The 22,230-nt window shown below is 41.2% G+C and overlaps 2 protein-coding genes across 2 annotated transcripts; one reads left to right on the forward strand and one right to left on the reverse strand.

Annotated features, from left to right (window-relative positions):
* Window positions 1-258: 258 nt before the first annotated feature.
* Window positions 259-22,230, reverse strand: LOC111071276. Its single transcript, XM_022362531.2, is given in 9 exon segments — window positions 259-530; window positions 533-866; window positions 1,263-1,334; window positions 2,524-2,583; window positions 4,335-4,442; window positions 6,462-6,547; window positions 7,000-7,087; window positions 8,395-8,737; window positions 21,913-22,230. Coding segments are annotated over 8 exon segments (1,128 nt in total). The 5' UTR covers window positions 8,503-8,737; window positions 21,913-22,230.
* On the forward strand, window positions 1,669-2,449 carry LOC111071277. The gene is made up of 3 exons (XM_022362533.2): window positions 1,669-1,910; window positions 1,976-2,122; window positions 2,178-2,449. Exons 1-3 carry the CDS (start codon window positions 1,743-1,745, stop codon window positions 2,436-2,438), a joined length of 576 nt encoding a protein of 191 aa, XP_022218225.2. The 5' UTR covers window positions 1,669-1,742; the 3' UTR covers window positions 2,439-2,449.

Raw genomic sequence — 22,230 nt, forward strand, 5'->3', positions numbered from 1 at the left:
GACGCGTCGCAGTGAACGTCGGCGCTGACGCTGACCACCACATTTACCAGAGCGGCGGACGCCCTTCGCCCACTCACATTCCAGATGCTCGCACGCGTCAGGATCGCCGTCGTCGTCGTCGTCGCTCTCGCTCCCGCTGCAGCTCTCACTGCCGCTGCTGGGCTCGGAATCACTGAGGAGGCTACTCCTCCGCCCATCGGCTGCAGTTCCAGTTCCATGTCCGGATCCGTATCCGTTTTCGCATGGCGGCGGCCAATGTCAAACTGACGTCAGCGACGAGCTGCTGTCATAGGCCACAAGCAGAGAGTCGTTCTCATCGCTGCCACTGCCCGCACTCCGCTCCGACTCGTTGATGACCTCCAGCTGGGTTTGCGGACGGGCAATTTTGTATTTGTTGTGCCGCTTGTTGATCAGCACGCTGCGTATGTTGTTGTTGGTGCGCCGACCACTCCCCCCGCTGCGCTGACCCTTGACCTTGACCACAGCCGACCTTCGTGGCCGGGAACGGGGTCGTGAACGCGTCTTTGTGGGGCACCCAGCATGCTGCAGTCGGCAGCATCATCCTGCGGCTCTAGCTCCAGCTGCTGCTGCTGCTGTTGCTCCTCATCCTCGTAGTAATCATAGTAGTCGTCGTAGTCATAGCCCACATCATCCTCCGTCTCCATGCCATCGCCATAGGCTGCCTCATCGTCATCATCATCATCGTCGTCGTCATCGTAGTCAAAGTCAAAGTCAAAGATGGCGCAGCATCCGCTGCCGCTGGCCTCCACGCTGTGGCGTCGCTTTGAATGGCGTTTTCGATGGTGAGACTTGCCGCTATGTGTGCTCACGCTCTTGTACATGGGTGCAAATATGGCGGTCTTGGCCTGTCGGAAATACATACAAACAATAATTGGGGGATAGTATCAGCATAAAGGAAAATAAATATAAATATGTATGAGAAGTTGCTTCCCAGTTGTTCAGGGCAGTTGCTAACATCCCAGATTGACAGCCAGTAGCCGTTCCTAGTTACAGCGCACTGTTAACGCTCTCTGAGGGTGGGCTCGCGATCCACAACGCTCTCCGAAAAGAACAGCCGTCAATATATACAGTGAGGCCTTACAACGATTATACATACATATATCACCACCCGACTTTCTTCTTTCTGTATGATTATCGTTGGATTACATCTAAAACACCCGTAATAAATGATATTCAAACGTTCTACACCTCCCCAGTGCACTGCGGTCGTATATCCATTAACTTATGATGGATTGACTTACCTCCGGTCCTCGCCAGGTAATTCCAGAGCGCACCAAATTATAGAAACGTAGTACACCCCACATGGCCAGTACCTGTTTGGATGGCAATGGAGAAGAGGCGTTGAGAGAGAGGGAAAGGGTAAATTCCCATTAGTTCAAAGGCCATTATATAGATACACAGAAACAAATACACTCTACACTCATACATACAGGCACACAGAAGAGCAAACATATTTTTATGGAGCTCATGGGACCAAATGGAGTTGGCTTGTATTCGTTATTCAATTATTTATTACATTTATTGATCAAGCCGTGGACAAGACTAATTAGACTCGATTGTCAGTCTGTCCATTTGATGTGAGTGATGTGTAGGTCAATAATTCCATGAGATCTCCCATTCACACTATCCTTTTATTTTATTTCATTACATTAAATTTCTGCTAGCTTTCAGTTTATTTACTGTCTAAAAATTCGTGTTATTTTCTTAGTATTTTCTGCAGTATGGCTGCAATATATGATGGCATTTGGGATCAGCTGCAGTTGCCTAGCTTCATGGCATCGACGAGTTATCCTGACCTTCAATGCTCTATGGAGGCTTTATGGAACGGCGATATTCGATTTTTTCCCCTATATTATTGGTTGATACTGGTCTTCAGCGTTTCTGGAATGGTATGCCATGGCATTGTTGCCATTTGTTTTGTTTTAATCAGAGAAATGCATTTGTTTGCCTGTAGACTCACAGTCTTGTACAGTTGTATCAACATGCGTTTAAAAAAAAAAGCAACACGCATATAAACTCCAAAGTGCTTAAAGTTTTGGCCTGTAGCCAGCTATTTATAGTGGCCCAATCCTGGCTAATCTTGGTCTACGCAGCATTGGTGGTAAGTGTGTCGATTTGCACAATCCATATGGGTTTCTAATGTGTCCATTTCTAAGGTATCACCTGCTAAAATGTATGTCTGGCTGGTTATCCATTGCTTGCTGTTAATTTTGCAACATTGGGGCATTGCATTGAATAATGCCCTTATGGGAGACGTGTGGTTTTGGCCAAAGTCTGCCAAAACTGTCATTAGTCTGTTGATTAATTTGGGAAAAATTGGAATTGTGTATCAGACCATGTGTGCCTTCGATGTGGCACTCACAGAAGAGAGGCCTGAAGAGTTGATGCTATTGTCGAAAATATTAAAAGCCATTTAAACTAAAATGAATATATAATTTGAGTTTGTTTACAATATTTAGGTTCATTCACGCACACACAAATATTTAGTTTTGCTTGACTTACATTGATCAGAGCTCGAGCTATAAAGAAGGCCACCTCCGCCTTGCACATGGCATCGAATTGCTGCAAGTCAAAGAATATTTAGCTATGAATTATTCGTACATAATTTAGTTTTCCCAAGCAATAATCCAAAGCAAAAACTAAACAAAACTTTTGTTTGCGAAAGCAATTTGGAGGCGAAAAAACTTTTCTCTTCGTACTAGCAAATGAAAAGTTTTACTGAGAACAGCAGCACCGGATTGGATTAATTGAATGCTTCCTAATTAAATATGGATTTTTGGTATGCAAGATTTACTAGAACGGAAGTCCACTTTTCGTTGCTCTCAAATAATTTGAAAATTAAAAGAAAAAATTCCAAACAACAAATTAGCAAATCCCACGCTGCACGCCCTGGCACAACTTTTTTTTAGTTTTGGAGTGAAATGTGAATTTCTACCTACAGAATTGCAATAAATTATGCATGAGGTGACAATTTTCCAACAACTTTTCGCAGCCGCCCCCGTGGTGTTGGATGGGTGGCTGGTTGGTTGGAAAACAAAACAAATACAATCCAAAAAGCAGCACACGTTCGTAATAGAAAGAGCCACACACACACATGCACACACAAAAAAAAACAAATGACTGGCAACATAGACAAATGTAAAAATACTAAAGGAAAATGGTGCGGCAAAATGCCCAACTCATTGCATATGCGACGACCGGACTAGGACTAGGACTAGGACTAGATTCTCCATAGATGTGTAGATACGTTTGGTTGAGTTGAGCACCCAGAGGGTGTGCTGTGGCGGGTGGCTTTGGCAGGTCCTTTAACCATTCATCCATCCTTCTACGAGTATCCTTCCATTCTTAACACCCAAGTCCCACACAGCTTTGTGCCGCTTTGACTTTGTCGCTTGTTTGGAGTGCGTGTGTGGGGAGGGGGTTCTTGTGTGTGTTTGTTTTTCCTCGCTTTTCCCTCGACTATTTTTTTTTGTTCCCACTCGAGTTCTGTACGCTTCATTTGTTAGAGAAAGGCACTTTGCTTGTGGCTGAATTGCTTGAATAAAGGAGTCGGCGAGTCAAGAGGAACAAACTATCAAAGCGAATGTGTGCCTGAGGCGTGGAAAAGCGAGACGAAGGAGGAAGTATCTTGCCTGGTTATGGGGGGTGGAGTTCCCTTTAGGTGTGATTTAGGAATTCTTTTGGAATTTATAGTATTTATTGCATTTTCAATTCCAATTTTTTCTCCCCTTTTAATCTTTGTTGCAAGAATTCCCCTTCGGCCACCCTTTTAATGCTCAGCCTGTTGCTTGCACATTGCTTTATTTTAGCTTTTCAATCTCCATTCATTGTTTTACCCTAGCAATGCATTCAACTGTCGCCCACTTCCGACTATAGCCTACATCTACATATATCAACGAGGACTACGGCTACGAGGAGTGCGAGTCTGTTTCTATCCTTTTGTTTGGTTTTAGCATAAAGGAAACTGAAAACTTTTTACATATGTAACGGATTTGGTTTGATTGTTGTTGTTGTTGCTGTTGTGGCATTGTGGCTGCTGTCGCTTGGAGGCTTTTTGTAATTTATTTGTTTGCTTTTGTTGTTGATTCCAATTGATTTATGCCAGGCGCCAAGAAGCCCCCAGAAAGTGTGGCTGAATCCTTTGTCGGAGATGTTTTTCATTAACCAAATGGTTACCAAGCAGGGAAAATCGAAATGAAAACAACTTAAATATGCACTAAAAACACTCTCTGGCGAAACCACACAGGAGCAGTATACATATGTCCCTCTGGAGAGAGATAGAGAGAGAGAGAGGGAGAGGTAAAGCCACTCACCTTATTAACATGATCGCGTAGAACATTTGAGTAGACCATGGCCACAGCTTCCAGGGCCATAAACGTTATATAGCCAATTATCCAGGGTACAATTAATCCGGGATTCTCCTGCAGGAATTCAAGAAAGGAGAGATGGAAAAAATACTGCCATTAGAAAATACAGTAAAAAGGGCAGCAGCCGCAAAAACCATTACCATCGACATTCACACAGCGTACGATGTGATACCTGTATAGAATGGAGGGTATTGATTTCATGACTATACTATAAAATATGCCACTGACTGGGTGCAGTGAAATGGGGAGCTAGAGTGCGGTGTAATTTATCTCGCCATGGTGGTAAAACCCCTGATTGGATTTTTTCGCGTGCCACAAATTTTCAACAATTTTCCTTTCCAAAAAAGTTGATGTGCAGCAGTCGCTGACATTTTTTTTTGGCCGCAACGTTATGCATGTCACATTTTGTTTTATTCGGCATATAGAATTTTGTGTGTGTTTGTCGGAAGCTTACATTTTAGTACGGATATTATATGCCTTAGTTATACAATTTTATGGCAGCATAGTTTAAATAAAACTTAATTCTTTTAATAATTTTACAGCAGCATGAGATAACCATTTTTAATGTAAAATATTCCCCTTAAAAAGATTTAAAGATTTAAATTTGATGAAAAAATCTAACAATAATTGGATATTTATATCTTAATTTTACAAAGTACTTCAAAGCCCTGTAAACTTTTTAAACAATTGAAATTAATCAACATTTTGCTGGGCAATTATATGACGTGCCTTATATGGGTTGCCATTATTATTGGTGATTTTGTGTGTGGATTTGAAGACCAATTTCTTGGTGGCATGCTAAATAATTTCCCTTAAATGTTTATGTATTATGTAAGTCCGTAAGCCGTAAGCCTTGGCAACAGCCTCTTAGCCGGAATGCCGTCGCTTGTTTCGCCCCCACGCACACAAATTCGCCGTCCAAATACTCGTTTAGCCTAATTAAGAACCAATGCTCTATGCATTATTCAATGGACCTCAGTTCTCTCTCTCTCTCTCTCTCTGTCTGACCGGCTCCCAGATCTAGCACTAAGGCTCCGGCGCCTAAGAGCAAACTGCAATTAATTCCACCAACACATGGATACAAATGTAGTTAGTACTCGTCGTACGAGTATTTCGGAAAATTTTATCCATATCATTTTGGGGTCGGATATTGTGCTCTTGTTTTTGGCCATCACAGACGAAATTAAAAAATTCCACAAAATGGCTCTGCGCGGCAATTGCGCGGCAACAAAACCTAAACAGTTTTCGGTGGTTGTGTAATCTTTGTCATGTGTCGACGCCAGTCAACGGCTCTCTGCCTCCTCCTCCTCCACCATTCAGCTCTGGGGTTCCGTTCAGCTTAGTATTCTGTACGACCAGGCAGGGATTCCTATTCCCATACCCATTTTAGCCGTTTCGGTGGCTCCCAATTGTGTGACAAATTGTCTACATTCTCATGCCGCTGTCAATGGCATTTTTGGGGTGTTAATTTTTTTTTTTTTTTCTTTGCTGGTGTAATAATGGCCCTCGGAAATGGTATATTCGAGCGATGCCCTCGCCAAGTTTCAGGCAAGAGAATTTCTTGCACTAAAATTGTTAGAACCGGACTTAAAATAAAATTGAATTTTTATTTCAAATAATTTGTATAACAATAATTATAATCCATACGATGCCTGCTTAAATAATTTATAATTTAAACATATTTTTAAAATGTTATCCATACATTTTCCATATGTTTGTTGTTTGCTTTAAGGGTATATATTCCGTAACTCTTACAGTATGTCAAACGTTTTATTTCCAAAAAATGTTGTGTGTCATTTCAGCAGGACGCATGTCATATGCTCCCAAATTGGAACGCTTTTGTGTAATTTACATTTGAATGTGCTTTGTTTGCTAACTGAGTAAACATTTCCCTGGCGCACACACATACTCGCATAGGGGCACACTGTGCATAAATTTCACATATTTGACTTGAAGCTGTTCGATTTTTGTGTGGGAGAAATGTGTGCTGTGGATTGTGTGTGATGTGTGGGGGCCATAGATATTGTCAAAATGTGTGGGGGAAAAGCCTTTAATCAAATAAGAACTACTCACCCGACATATGCCAAATATCAACACAATGCTCAGCAATATCATGGACAATTGTGTGCCAATTATGGCAAAATATGCTATTTGTACACCTGCGAAATAAACCAAAAAAAGAATTGCAGCTAGGTCAAAAGGTAAATGGAAATATATAATAGAAATGAATGCGTTGCAGTTATTGATTGTTGGCAATTATTTAGCTTTTAGTTTTCTTGGTTTTAAATTATACAAAATTCCCTTTAGAAGAGGCATTAAATTTCATTAAATTATCTTGTCGAAATACTCATAATTAAAGCTCTCCATTTGATTAATGAAATATAATGCCACCACATATTAAATATCAGCCACACAGCACATCTTTGTGTCTGCCGACTGGTGGCCTCATCTACAATTAATTTATTAAAATGACTTTATTTATTATGTGGCCACAGTTTCTGTTTTTTGGGGTTTATTGTCGCTTTGGGAGTATCATCTGAGGCCAGTATGTGTCGTTCCGTCTTCGTGTTTAATTACCAATTAAAATTGCTAGTAGAACTTTAAGCCTTACCGTAGTAGACATCCTGCAGGTCGGAGGACTTGTGCATATTGACATTGATGCGCCACGAGTAGATTAGCACAATCAGCAGTGATATATTCTATATAACACAGAAATAAAGAGACAAATTAGACAAATGCAAAAAAAGTGTGCTGTGGAAATAACACGCATACGCAGTGTGCACCCGCATATAAATTTTGTTAATGGGTCATCAACATCTAACATCTACCTCTGGCTTTTTCCTTTCTTTTTATATTTTTAGCACAACACGTTTTTACTTTTAAACGGGTCCTGAACTCAATTTTGATTTTGGGAGTCTGAGGTGTCGGTGGGGGTTCGGGGACTTGTGTGTGGCTAATTAATCCAGGAAAATGCTTTCGTGTTGCTGCCAGCAAGTGGAAAATGCAGCAAGGGTGGGGGAGAGAGAGAGAGAGAGAGAGAGCAACCCATGATAAACAAATGCGAAATGGCGTGCTTTTAAGATACATCCATTATGTGTCGTGACTGCACTCTCAGATGGTATATCCACCCACACCACACTGCACACTGCACACTCCACACTCTACAATGCAGGCTTATGCTAAACACGTAACGCTTACTTCCCAAATAGATAGATAGATAGTTACTCGCAGTGAGCGCGGGAAGAACAAACTCTTTTAGAGCTCCTGCCCGTGTGGCTGCTGCCATAAAATGTGGCACTAATTGCTGAAGCCAAACACTTAAGTTCTCTCTATTTCCTCTCTCTCTCTCTCTCTTTCTTTTTAAACAAAAACTAATTTACTCGCCCCGCAAGGGCATTGCAATGGATATAAAGTGTCTATTGTTGGCGCCCCCCTCTGAGCACTTGCATTGCATTATATTCCTTCGTATTGTCTCTCGCATTGTAAGCAAAATGAATGAAAAAATAAAGCCCGTGGCACGATTTGGCCATTAACATAAATTAAAAGCCATAACGAGCATCATGTAATTGTAATTTATATGTGCCACAAGATGGTGAGACGGCAGCACGAAGATGAGGAGTGCAAGTCTATCCATTTGGCAGGGCGAACCCTGGAAACTCACTGCACAACCCTGGCATTTATATGGCACTTGCACAGTAGTATCTTGACTCTCTGCAACCCCACTGCCAAGCCTCATAATGAGGTTCAGCTTAGCCATGCCACATTCAAATATGTTGCAGAAAAAAACTTGTTCCAACGCCACTTGTCTATTAATTACGCCACAATTAACAGGCGAACAAAACGGGACACTCTCCTGATTTCGTTCTGTTTTGTGTTGTTTCTGTCCTGCGTTGCCAACAGAATTTCCACTAACGAGAACATAATTATATACTTGTCCACATTGCGCATACAGCCAGTTGTCCAGTCGCCTGGTTTGTTCACCGCTTATTTCCCACCCCATACTTACAATTGTGTAAATTGCACTTGTTATGGCCAAATTTTTGGCATGCAACATGCGACAGCAGCGTGTGCCGCCAGTTAGCGGTCCATATGGATATAGAATGACAGACTTCATTTCGCTTTTTATTATTCTCTTCTTTTATTTTCTTTTTTTCTTCTGTCAATTTTTCGTGGGGCCTGTGGTCTTTCTGGCTCAGCGACAGCAGTGGTTCCAGCAGATTTTTGGTTCCTTTTCCATTACGTTGACAGCGGCACGTGGATCATGATTTGAGGTTGGGTTCTCTCTCGATGTTGTGGTGGAGGTGAAGCCTCCCATACAAAAAAAAAAGCCTCCTTCCAGGTTGGCGAGCCTGAAAAAATATTCAGATAAATTGCAAGCTATAAAAGTGATGGCTGGAGGGGATGCTGGTGTGCGGGGGGTTGGGGTTTTATTTTGTTCTTTCTCAAATTCAATCAATCGCTAAATGGTTATTCATATGCCACAGATTTTTGTACATTTCTTTTATATTCTTTTTTTTTAATTTTTTGTCCAGAAAATTTGTTCAACTTTAATGGTTTTGGATCTGTAAATATGTCATCATTGCCATGCACTGGATTTTGTAGCATTTGTGTGTGTCTGATTTTTTGTGGGAACAAATTGGTCGGGATTCAACCAGATTTTTTTTATAAATACCATTGAGCTGTTAACGTCAGTGCTTAATATTCGAAATGTGCATTCAAAGTGCACTTTTTCCATGACTATTTAAAGTGCTTGACTAAGTTTCTGAATGACTTTGGCTGATATATAAAAATGGACACACTTAATGCCGAGGAAATAAAGCACCATCTTTCCAAACTTAAAGTTTCAAGTCCCTTAGACAGAATCAAAACCCTCAAGGCTCTGACACAAGCTCCACAGTACATATCGTAACCACTTTAAGGCAATCGTCTCAATCATCTGTTTATCGATTTTGATGCATTTTTCTTCTGCTCCCCATGCCATTGCAACAGCACTCAAGTTGCTGCTGCTCCGGCTACCCGAAGTTTTTCCACATTTTCAGAAAATGTTTTTCGTGTTTTCTGAAAGGGTCCTTCGGACAGGCTTAACATGAGTAACCCGCAGCCAGTCCAGAGGCGTTTGGGTAATTAATGATGGGATAGATCGTAGACACGCAGCGTAGTGCCACGAAGTTGTCAGTTTTTGGACAAATATCAGTGGGATGGCCTGTCCGAAAGTTCACTTAATCAACGCCAAACAAATCTCGAAGATGTTTTCAATTAGTTTGGTGCTTAACTAATTACATTAAGCAGCCACAAAAACGGGGAGAAGTTCTCTGTCTATGATTGATAGCTCAAAGAAGAGCAGGAGCAGTTGCAAAAAGATAGAAGAAGCAGCAGTGAAAGAAATAGAATGGATTGCCTAGCCCTTTTTAATTGACCTCAAAATGAAAAGACCTGACAGAAAATTATTAGACACGGCCCGCATTTCAGTTCGTGTAAACACACAGTCATATTTGCACATACAGTGAAAGGGCCTAGCAGACGACTTGGCAAGGACACGGACGCTATAGAAGCTCCTAATGCTCTGCTGAGCATATTGAATGGATACCACACACACACAGACACACAGTCGTATGGGGCCCATCCTATTGCTGGTTCGCATTGTAAAATGTTTACAGTGTCATAAAATATCAGTAACAAATGGAAAACCAGAAAAGCACAGAAGCGCACAACAGACTCACATATACGTAAGAGTCAAAAAAGCAAAGGCCAACAAAAAATTGAAAATAGAAAAATAACACAGCGGCACAGAACAATGGTAGACAAAGGGGAGGAAAAAACAAAGGGAGAAAACTCAAGGCAATGTATACCCTTGTACGTGTGCACTGAACAAATTGAGGCATTTGAAAGCTAAGAAGTTGACTGACTCTTAGCTGCAACAAAGATAGAATACTCTTATGCAGATTCCATTGATATGTATATATGTAAATATGCTTGGCGATTGTGCAATGGAATGCTTTCCATCTTTCTATGCATGTTGCAGGTACTCGTATATCCTGTCATTATATCATTTCCCAATGATTTGGTAATGCCACCGGAAGCTGTCTATGCATTTTGAAAGGATTTTTCATGCATTTGAAAGGCATTGGCTCGGCGTCAAGTGGCAGGTCTGGGGGCACGCATATTGCCAACATCAAGTGCTTTTCATATCACCACCATCCTCCTACACCTCTCTCCAAAGGGTGGCTCCACATCCGTGACACTATGAAAATCAATAAAAAAAAATATCGCATTACGTTCCCAAGCTTTGTTTCGGTGGATTTTTTTGTCGTTTTGTGTGTGTGTGTGTTGGCCTGCTCCATTGTTTTTGTTTGTGTCGATTTTGGCGTATGATTGATTTGGGGGCACACGCAACGTAAAGCCTAGACATGGAAAATGTTGCATAACCATATGACACACACACACACACACGCACACAAGTGCAATGGGTGACAGCAGCTGTGGCAGGGTGAGACCCCGTGTGTAGTGGGGGAGGAGCTGCTCGCTGCTCGAAATGCTAGTCAACAAATTCAATTCAATAAGCGTCTCACATCACATCATATTTACGTGTTTTTTTCCCTGCCCGATTTAAAAAGGAATTTTTTTGTTCCTCTAACTGTGCTGCGGAATGAAACGTTGTGCAAGGAGAGCTCTGGCATAAGCCTCACAAAAGAGAAGAGCCTATCGGTATGTATGTACTCATATGTGTACATATGTATGTATGGAAATGTCTGCTTCGCCTGTTGGCTTCTCTCTAAGCGCCTTACGTAGTGTGGGTTGGCTGAACTTTGAGCACTGAAAGGTTGTATGGAATGGCTGGTCCATATGTTTCTTATAATATTATTATAATTTTTTTATAATTGAGGCTGATTGTGTGACAGGCAATTTCTTTTTAATTTGAATGCAAGACTTTCTTAAAATCTTTTAATGGAAGAGTAGTGTCGCAGCAGTTTGCAGTTGGACAACGTCCGCCTTTTATTTCGAAATGTTGTGCCTAACAAAACAAGACAGAACTTGCACAAAAATTTAGTTCGTTTCCTTCTAGTTTCTTATCTTTTGATCTCGCTGCTTGCAGGCAGCCAGCGCTGTCGGCAGCCAGCTCGAGAGAGCGCGAGATGATCTCATTTTACAGAAAAATTTAGAGCAGACAGAGCCAGAGAGCAACTTAACAGAAACTTTTCTAGACAGAGCGAGACTGTGCGAGAAAGTTTAGCTCTTGCATTACAGACTTCACATTGTATTTGCTACAAGAAAGTCTAATGAATATTTTCTCGAACTACTCGTGCATACATGCATAAATATGTATGTATGTATGTACATACATATTTCCATACCACATTTTTCTTGAATAATTCCCTCAATTTCTTTTAGTGCTATCTTCTTTACTGATTCTACGTTTGCCTGATCTCATCCTTGTGCTGTTCTCCCAACAAACTTGCACCAATCAAGACTCTCCTCTCCTCCCTTTTAATCTCTCCACCCCAAATATACATACATTGGTAAACTCCTTGTGGAATGACCCAAAAAGCAGCCTCCACTGACTGCACATGACTCCATTCCATCTGAGTTTTTGGTCGTAAATCTGTGGCTATATATTTTCGGATGTCATATTTCGCTGTGGATGCCGCACGGCCCTCGCCAAAGTTAATTGCGCATTGGGCCCGGGTTATGTGGAGATAATCGTCACATAAAGACATTTCATGGCATGGTGGGTGGGGCGAAAAACATAACCCGAGGGGAGTTGGGCCACTAATAGGAGGCCTTTCTCACACCCAAAACCCTTGGACAAGCAGGAAGGGAGCAGGGCTGGAAGGCGAATGAGCCTAGGAATAATATTTGCTTAGCAAACATTAAAGTTGTTTTCGCCTTTGTTTCCATTTCGTTTATTTGGCTAATTTATGCTACGCCTTATTGCTTGTTTTGTCGACACGCCGCAGCTATGTAATGTTACGACTTGGCCAAAACTCTTGGCCTCCTCTTATAGGCAGTGTGAGAGTGTGTGTGTGTGTACAATAGGGTGTAAGATTGTTTGAATGCTGATTTCTCTGGCTCTTTTGTCTTTGGGCCAGAGCGCTCTCTCTCTCTCATTATGATTCATTGTTGGTTGCAGGAGTCAAAAGGTAGAGCACGACTGTGAAGATTTATTGGCCTGTGCCCCCATAATGAAGTTCTTTAGTCGAGTTAATGTTTTAGCATTTAGCCGAGGAATGCTCAAAGCTGGCCGTGTCAGCGGTTTGGCCATAGTGGAGGGAGGCAGAACAGAGGCAAAAGATTAGAAAACTCGTTGGGTGAAGAGGAATGTGCTAAGACGAAGGATTAGTCTTTGTCAATGGACAGGAATTCGCAAGCCCTTTTCACGATTTCACAATGTGCTGGCAAAGGCAATATTTACCCAACTAAAGACCACTCCCCCTGCCCCAGTGCAATGCCAAGTAAGTCATCAATTGCCACAGCCTGGAAATACAGTTTTCATTTCCGGTAAAACCCTAACCTCTCGCCCCAACGCACCCTAAGCCCGAGTCCTTTCATTTCTTCTTGGGTGTGACTGTCTCTTCTCGCCTGTAATTGAAGTTTTCTGTTTGTTTTTCTTGCACCCAAAAGCCCTACACAAAAGAACTGTCATAAGGAGCTCGCCAGTTGATTATTACTTATAGACTTACAGACCCCGCCGTCACTGTAAACACTGGTCATTGGACACTGGGCTCTCCGCAGCTGCAAATTACTATTTGAAAGCCGGAGGCCCAAGGGCAAAACCAGCAGCAACATCAGCAGCAGCAGGAGGAGGAGTGAGCAAATATGAGGAAAAAAATCCCTTTTTAAAGTCTAACAGTAAACAAAAATATTAAATACAAGACACAAACCGAGAGCCACAAATAGTGGCAGAAATATTGGCCAAAAGCCAGGGGACATATCTCCTGATTTTATTAGCTTCATTTTGATATGTGTATTTGTGTTCTCGTATTTATGTACAATATTCGAAATTAAAGTGAAAATTAAATTGAAGACAGAGATGAGGACAAGGATGAGGCTAAAGTGAAATGAAATGGAATGGATTCACTGGATTAATATATAAAAAGCTTAAGGGCTTAGATGTTCAGATAAGGCTGACGTCTGGCTCAAGGAAATGGACCAGAAAAATGAAGAGACACAGCCAAAAAGAGAGAGAGAGTGTAATAAGAAAGAAAATTGCTTGGTTTTGCTTTGGTTTTTATTTTCCCATAAATACAACAATATTTTCTTTAGATTGGCAACGATTTTTCTATGTAAAGTAAATTAAAAGATTTCCTATCGAGCAGCAAAGATCTAAATTAATTTCTCAATGACTTTGCACATAATTTGTTTAACAAAGTGACACACACATTTTTTAAGACCCATTAAAAGTAAACTCAAAACTCTATCCTATTATACAGATGAGCCGAAAAATACTTTTCATCAGCTTAAATGCTGATTTATGTCAGCCGCAGACACATGGCCTCCACCGACAAAAAAAAGGGCCAAAAGTTTTGGGCCAACGTGAAAACCTCGGATCAGGGAGCAGCAATGAAACTTCTTGTGGCTGCCTGGATTCTGTCTGGCTTCCTGGCTGTTTGCCCTGCCATTTCATCTCATCTGAGCGTAGATAAACAGGCATAAATCCTAGAATGCGTGCTCCATAAAGGTCTTTTGATTAAATGAAACCATTTATTAAAGCAGGTAAAGACAATGTCATGACACCTTTTCAGAAGCACTTGGTATCGCCAAACTCGGTTTTGGGGGTAAAAACAATTTCTTTAAAAGTCTCCAAGCACACGAGAGGCGCGGCGCACACACGAGCAAAGTTATGATGGGGCACGTTAGGCGCCAGGGACCCCAGACAGAAGCCGCAGCCCCACACACAGCTCTTCAGATTTCACATCGCGAAGGCCAAGTAAACACAAACAAATTTTTAAATTTGTTAACACGGCAAACGGTAGCGAAAGTGAAAGCAAAAGTTGGCAAAAATGAAGCCAACAACGCGAAACGAAAGCACTCGGCAAATGCGACGGTAGACGTTGTCTTCGTCCTCGCACGCACCCTCGATTAGGCGATGGTAAAAGGGGTTGGGTTGGGTTGGGTGTGGGATGGGCTTGGGTAACCGGAAATCCGAAAATTTTGAATTTTGTTCGCATGAGCCAAACATGTAGTCGGAAGTCGTCGTTGAGTGTCAGGCATTCCAAAAGGATATATTCTTGCAGACAGATAAAGCGTGGTACAAATCTGTAACAATGCCTGCATCGCATACTACCAAAAGGACTTCAAAAAGTAAGATTTAAAAAAGAAATTTCAGCTAAAATAAATTAAAACCACTTTTTAGAAAAGCTCGTATAAATTTCGTTGGCATATCCTGGCAATATCCTCTTAAGTTGATTGCTTCCAAAATTGCTGGCACTTTCTTATATTTCACAAGAGCCATAACCGACCAAAAAAATATGTGTAATTTGCTTAGAGCACTTGTGATTAGGCACACGATCCCCCAGGCCCCTTCCCCAGGTTACACCATCCGCACCACATGGGCGTTTTATGGCACACTCGGCGTATGCGTATGCGTAATATGCCTGGGTCATATGTGCCTCGCATGGAGGTACATTCAGCAGCATATTTGCATAATTTGCCAGGGAGCCGAGCACATTGCTATCATTTAGACCAGGCCAGGATGTCAGGATGCCAGACTGTCTGAGTTACTAAATTGCGCATACGCCACATAAGCCGCAGCCAAGTTGTTGTGTGTGTCTTGTATTGTGAGTTTGTGGGTTTTTGTGGCTCTAAACGAAAGAAGGTAAGAGGCATTGTTAGCCGGGGCCAGACAAATTGAGCGCGACAGCAAATGGCCAGACTTTGAGTGCTTTCGAGCAACAGGTATACGAATATTATAATATGAATGTCCTGGCATTAATTTTTGTAAATGTTTATGGTTTATTTTGACATTTAGAAAGGCCTAAGAGATAGAGCCCCTCCAATTTTAGCAAAATTTCTTTGACTAGATTTTGCCTAAAAAAAATCAACTTAAGACACAAATTTATGCACTTGAACCACAAAAAACAGTGCAAAAAAAAGACAGAGGAAAAGAGAACTAAAAAAAACTTTAAAACAACACAAAAAAGTTTATCAAAAACTAAGTCTCGAGCTGGAGATACCGCCCGAGCCTAAGAGCCAAAATAATTTGCTACACAAAACTAAAGGATGACAACGGCAAGGACATCTCAGGCTCATGAAACTGTCAACTGATGTCTCCTAACCCGCCCGCAGACTCAGTCCATTTCATTCTTTCTTGTCTCTAAATTCCACTTTCTGTCCAACTTTTAGGGCGGTCCCCAAAATGCAAACTTGAGCTGAGTTCAGTGGAAACTTTTTGGTAGCCGCAAAAATTACTTGGAGTACTTTTTCCCTGAAAGCGTACAGAAACGACATATTAAAGTCCACTTAGACTAATTGCAAAAATGAAAAAAATATGTAAAAAAATAAAGATAATGTAAGTCGTCAGTTGCTTTGACTGCATAAGTTGTGTTTATGCTTTAAAAAATACATTGTGTGGATCTAAAAATCCAAAGCAATTAAAGTGGGTACCCCCGAACAGCTGCTCCACTCAGCGAAGTTTACTCTGCCGCTCTCAGGCATCAACAATTTGACTGATTAAGTGCCTGGAATGGAGTCAACTCAAGTTGAGTTGTGGGTGTTGGGTTATTTGATGCCATTCCTATACTCTACTGCAGCTGCAGGCAATTGTCGTCTGCTCCAAAAAGTTTTCTCAGTTTTTGCCCCAGCTCTGCCCTCCCCTCTATCGTTTGTTGTTTTATGTGGGCCACGTGTTGTTCACTTGACTGTTTTTAGCATCGTTGTTGCTTTCATTTTTGTTACTTTTCTTATTCTTGCTTCTGCTTTATACTCTGCACAGGAAGAAGGGTATTTAAATTTGAGAGAAAAGTTAGTCAGCTCTTCTATTAGATGGTATTTGATAACGTGAACCATTGCACAAGATAGAATATCTAGCTTCAGGTTGGATCGACTGTGGTTACACTCTACAGGAGTACAGCCAACGGTCATCACATATTCTTTGCAGATAAATTATAATTCTATATATATTTTCATACAAAACTAAAACTCAAAGGGTATCCAAAGCTTTGGACGCCAAAGGATGGCCTTCCGCTCGCCTTTTCTGTGGATGGCCACGCCACTGCTTTAGCAGCGAAAGACATTTCGTTGTATTTGACGTCTTCTTTTGATGTTGCCGTGAAACAATTGCGGCCTGAATATGCTGGGTTTTTTGTTTTGTTTGGTTTTTCTGGTTCGTCATCTGATTTGATGACCTTGCCCAGAGCTGTGGGAGCAGTGTTTTATGACCAGTTGCCCAGGAAATCTGGTAGAATGAGATTGACGGCCTAGACTTTCCCGGCCTTTGAAATGGAAATGCCCGCTGCTTTTCTTGAAATTGAATTATTTTAGCATTTGTGATGAAGCTTGTATCGATGTTTCTGCGAATAGCAATATTATTGATGGATAATGCTTCAGAGCGAACTTTCCAGTAGAAATTAGGTGCGAATCGAAAATGAAATGAAAGCTGATGAGAAGTAGTAATGGTGATGGGCAAGACACGGGGTTGGATTAGTTGGTGTCTTAAAGAAGGGACTAAGATTAATTAGATTATATTAATCTAGCAATTCGATACATTGAAGATATTGCAACATGGTGGATTAAATATCTGGAGATGGATGTGGTTATGGATGGGTTATTTCGCAGTGACTAATTTACTGCAGGACAACGTTTTATTTATTAATTCAGGTTTTTATTTATGTATATTATTTGAGATTAGCTCAGATTAAAAACATTCGCTGTTTTTTATTTAGTTCAAATATTTGGCGTCGATCGCCGCGGCTTGGTTCTCTACTCTCTTTGCTAGAATCGACAGCCGCTTCTAGCCTCTCTCTCAATCTCTCTATGTTACTTGCTCTGTTAACAGGCAGAATATCTTTGAAGTGGTTCAAAATATGCTGTTCTAAGTTAATAAAAGAAGATTCAGGAAATGGTCAATTGAGTTAGCTTGAATAAGATTTGATTAGTTAGGCTTACCAAATCCTGGAATTTGGTCTCGTCTCCCCGTGCCTGGGACACATTTTTCAACATACTTTATTAGAACAACGCTCTCGCCCTCGACCCTTTTGAGTCTTAATTAATCCCAAAGCTCTTCAGCTGGTTGGCTCACAGTTGACCTAGCCCCCCTCACACACCTTGGACCTTTTTGATTCCACTTCTCAGAGCAGAGCTGAAGAGCCACTCAATCGTTGATGAAGGCTCGTCCCGCCTCTCGTCTTTCGATTGAGTGCGCCCCCTCCCCACCGAAAAAAGTGAAAAATTTGCATATTTTATTAAATTCCCTCACAAATATCCAATCAATAATGTAGTATGCCATTCGCCCTATCCGGCTATATGGTCTGGATATTCCCCACCTCTCTGGTCCGCTGTCCTCTGACGTTCTTCCGCTTTGTGAGCGGACCAGAGAGGCAAAGCCTTGGCAAATTAAGTATGCATACGTATTCAAATGGCTCACAAGCCGAAATATACACACAGAGAGATATTGGTAGGGTGGGTAGGAGGCGGAGGGTGTCCATACCCCAGAGAGAGATTTTTGGTTTTTTCCAGATCCTCACCTCCAAGTCGCTAACACCCCCGTGCCCGTACTCTTTGTGGTTGAAGGCAAATCATTAAAGTCGTCGATTTCTTCGCTCCCTAAGTCTGGGCTCTGGTTCTGGCTTTTATTTTGTTTTTCTCTCTGTTTTTGTCGCCACGCATGAATTTTGGCATACCAACGATGGGTTAGACGGGGCTGGGAGGGGTATTTTGCGATGCAAATGAAGACAAACAAAATACCGCAAGCGGGGAAAGATTATGCCGGGCATAAAAATAAATTAATGGGCCATTGCGTGTGAGTGTGTTTGTGTGTGCGGTTTTTGGGGGGAGGGCACAAGTACAAGGACACAGTAGTGCCCATTGGGGCGTCTTGGTCTTGGGTCACACATTTCCTTCCTTCTTTTTTGTTCTTTATAATTTACTATGCGTAATTTCCTCGTCTGCTTTCATACGTAAATATTTAATTTCCTTAATTTTGTAGGACTCTATTCACTCTCACCACTCTCCCTCTCCGTCTCTTTTCTTTTTCGTTTTTGGCTAGCTTTTTATTTCATTATTTATTGTTTAGCATTTCATCGTCAAGGCTTTCATGTTTATGGCTCTTTGTGTGCCACTCCGGCGGCACATGCCGAGGCGTATGCTCAACGTCCAACCGGACTCGAGTTGGTCGAACTTTAGTGTCGAAAGTTAAGATCCTGGCGCTGTATCTATATAGTTTTCGCACTCTGTGTGCTCCTTAGTGCTCTTGCTTAGGGTGTAAAAATAAGCATCAAGTATTCATTGCAGCGCTGAAAGCGTGCAAGGATGGTTGGATTGTATTGGGTAATCAAACTGAACCGAATAAATGGAGAAAGTCAGAAATTATTGCATATTTATTGCTGCTAGTAATGTAGTCTGGAAATAACTGGATGCTATATAGCTGTATTACATTCATTGCATTGGATATAAAAATAAATTTGAAAAACAAATATTTTCAATATAAAATTTCAATTTTCTCCACACCTTTCCACTTTCCTTTTGCGAGGGCATTTCGAAATCCTTAGCATTGTTTCCATTTGCACTGAAAATCCTCCGATAAAAAAAGATTTTCACTTCAGTTGCAACGAAGAGAAATGTAGAGAGAAAAATAAGAAGAAACTTTATGCTGCGCTATTTTTTGTATTAGTGCCCCAAAGAGAGGCGCCGCCAAGCAAGTAAAGTTGGCAAGGCGTTGAGCATTTTTCTTGATTTTCATTTCCATTTTTGTGCAGTTTCTTTTTTTAGTTTCGCCCGAACTGAGCCGAACCGAAGTGAACTAAACTTAAACGCATTGGCATCCGTTTTTGGGTCGAAAGCGGTTTATGGCCAAAGCGAAAACTTAAATAAAGTGGAATTACTTGTTTCTGGGGGTGGGATGCAATGGTGCAACGGCATGACGGTGAGGGATAAGGACTTTCTTCGAGAGTTGACAGTTGAGTCCTGTTGCAAGGAGCACTCTGCATATTCATTTTGCGCTACTTTGTCGCCACTTGAGCCTTTGCCGGGCTGCCTGTTTCAGTTCGAGTCACCGATTGACAGCACAACTCTCGAGTGGATGGCAGAAGTTTTTTGGGGGGGTTGTGAGTGTCCAGGTCCACAGCCCCCGTCCATCAACGCCCTCCTCTGGACAATAGTTTGAAATCCCTTGGGCTCGCCTTCGATTCAGTTCCCTCAATGTCGAATGTTGTAAAATCTTTCGCATTAAATTTTCGCCATGAATAATTCAACTAAATATTCTCATTTCCAATTATGGTGCAAGTGCCAGAGATTTTCCTCGGATTTTCCTGGCTATTCAAGTTTTCCATTTACTCGGTTAATTACTCTTGAAAGTTCCGGGCAAACAAAAATATTATTTTATTCCAGTTTTTTTTTTCTTTTTGCATTCGGGCGAACGTTGATATTAAGAAAAGTTTTTGCCAAAGAGGCGTGGCACGTTTTTGGGGTATGGGCTGGGTGGGTGGAGGTTGGCTGTGCGGGCTGTTCCACTAATGAGCCTATTGTTTGGCCAGATAAAACGTGGCTTAGCTGGGGGCCAAGCGGAACAGGAAATAGCTGTTGTTGCAAAGGGTTGAGGCAACGCCCCCGGGGCCCAAAAACTTGTGCGTGTTTCCCCACCCCTATATACGTGGAACGATTGAGAAGTTCATGGCATTTGCATTTATTATTTGGGTTTGATCTGGGACTGGGACTTTGTAGCCTTAAATATTGAGCACCGGATGATGCTTTCATTGATGTAATTGGGTCTCCCAAATCTAATTGAAAGTTTGTCCTTTCGAAAGTCTTAAGACACATGGGACTTGTTCGCCCGTTGATAGTTCAGTTCAACGGCTCTGGCGAAAGATGAACCGACGGTGTACGTCAAAGAGATATTTTTCGGTATTACACGACGATTTTATTCTACACTAAAATATTTCGAAGTCTTCATATTTGTTACCATTTAATGTCGTAAATTTAAAAATATTTTAGCAAATGAGTTCACTGATATTCCGACTCCCCCTATACTCCAACTTTTCCAACTATTCCCCCTTCTTTCTGCCCTTATTTCTTTAATTTCACTAAGGTCCCTTTGAGATGCTACTCATAAATGCAGTTAATTGTTTCCACTTTAAATTAATATTAGTTTTCTATAAACTTTGCCAACAGCTGGCATAACATTTTTCCCTTATGCCCATGCCCATGCCCTAGTTCGCATTTCACAATTTCCTGCCACTGTTTTTGACTTCAATGTTCCCTCCCCTTTTTGCTTCAGTCAAAACGAAACTGAAATTGTAATTAAATTTTTGGCAATTCGTTTAATTGAGTTTTAAGCCGCAACTTCTGAATGCCCAAAATTGAAAGTTACCTCCTCCTCAGACTCCCAGACTGTGTCACCCCGCCACTTAATCCTACTTTCAGCCAGCCAAAATGTCTGCTTAAATATTTTCTTACTTGAGGTTGGCTGGGTTTTTGGTTCTTATATATAATTTCTTGGTTTTTTTTTTGCATATTTTACGACTGCTCCTTGCGACTGTTTGCTCTGTAATTAAGTGCGTCTAATTTGTGTTAAGCGCTGTGCCACTTGAGCCTCGCTTTTATTTCTCTTGCTCTACTTTTTGTTGTTTTTGTTCTTTTTATATTTATTTTTTAACCCTCTTGCTCCAGCTCCAGCTGCTGCTCCTGCCCCTCTTCTTCTGTGTGTGCTTAGCCTAAGCCCAGACGTTCCAGCCAAGGCTTACAGTCGCAGGAGCTAGGGACTGGCAGGAGGGGGGCTATCATGCAGAACATCGACTGTAAAGGTTGTCTGGGCACAAACTGCCATTAAATTGCCACCTCCTTTTGGGAATTTCACATGTTTTTTTTGTCAAACAAAAATAAAGCATTTTTTCGAGTGATTTTCCTGTATTTGCGATCCGCTTCGAGGGATTTTTTGAAGGTGATTTAAGGGTTTCCATATCAGGTAGTATTTATATGGGAGATTTGCTCGGGGACAAGGATGTTTGAATGCGTCTAATAAATCTTGAAATTTCTATATGTTTACTGAACAGCATCAGTAATAATTAAATATTTTGTATTTTTCTTTTTTAATGCTTAAAATGCCTTTTAAGTTTTTTGTATTAATTTTTCCCAAAAAAAAATAAAGACCTATCACAATTTAAAATCTAATCTAAAATGTATCCCTTTGCCTTTCAGCATAAATTCGCTAATTTAATTTCGTTGCGTTCTATTTAAACTTTGCCCAACCGTTTCAAAATTAAGGCCCTTTTTTTTGTTGGTTGAGCCTTTTTTATGTGCGTTCTACTTTTTATCAAGAATGAATGCCTTGCGGGCCATATTAATTACAGTTGCCTAACGCACAGCCTGTTCTTACCTTTTTCCTCCAATTGTAATTTTTTAATTCATTAATTATGGAATTTATTTGAGTTTTACGCACACTTGCCACTCGGTGAAGAAAAACCACCCTTTCTCTTGTTTGTTCACACTTTTATTTCGTTTTTACTGCTCACAAATAATTTGCAATTTTTCATTTGTTTGCTTCCACACTTTGCCGGCAATTTTCCGTCCAAATGTTTGACTCTTCTCACTTTTTGTGTTGTTAATTTGCTGCGATTGTTATGGTTGTTATTGTTATTGTTGGTTTTGTCAATGACAGCTTGCGGCTGTGGCGGGGTTGATATCGTTACGCGTC

Source organism: Drosophila obscura, unplaced genomic scaffold (genome assembly GCF_018151105.1).
Source record: "Drosophila obscura isolate BZ-5 IFL unplaced genomic scaffold, ASM1815110v1 contig_1, whole genome shotgun sequence".
NCBI lineage: Eukaryota > Metazoa > Arthropoda > Insecta > Diptera > Drosophilidae > Drosophila > Drosophila obscura.

Coding starts and splice junctions, on each gene's coding strand:
- LOC111071277 (XM_022362533.2), top strand. CDS start 1,743: ATGGCTGCAATATATGATGGCATTTGGGATCAGCTGCAGTTGCCTAGC. Junction 1,911..1,975: donor TCTTCAGCGTTTCTGGAATG/GTATGCCATGGC, acceptor GTTTGCCTGTAG/ACTCACAGTCTTGTACAGTT. Junction 2,123..2,177: donor TGGTCTACGCAGCATTGGTG/GTAAGTGTGTCG, acceptor TCCATTTCTAAG/GTATCACCTGCTAAAATGTA.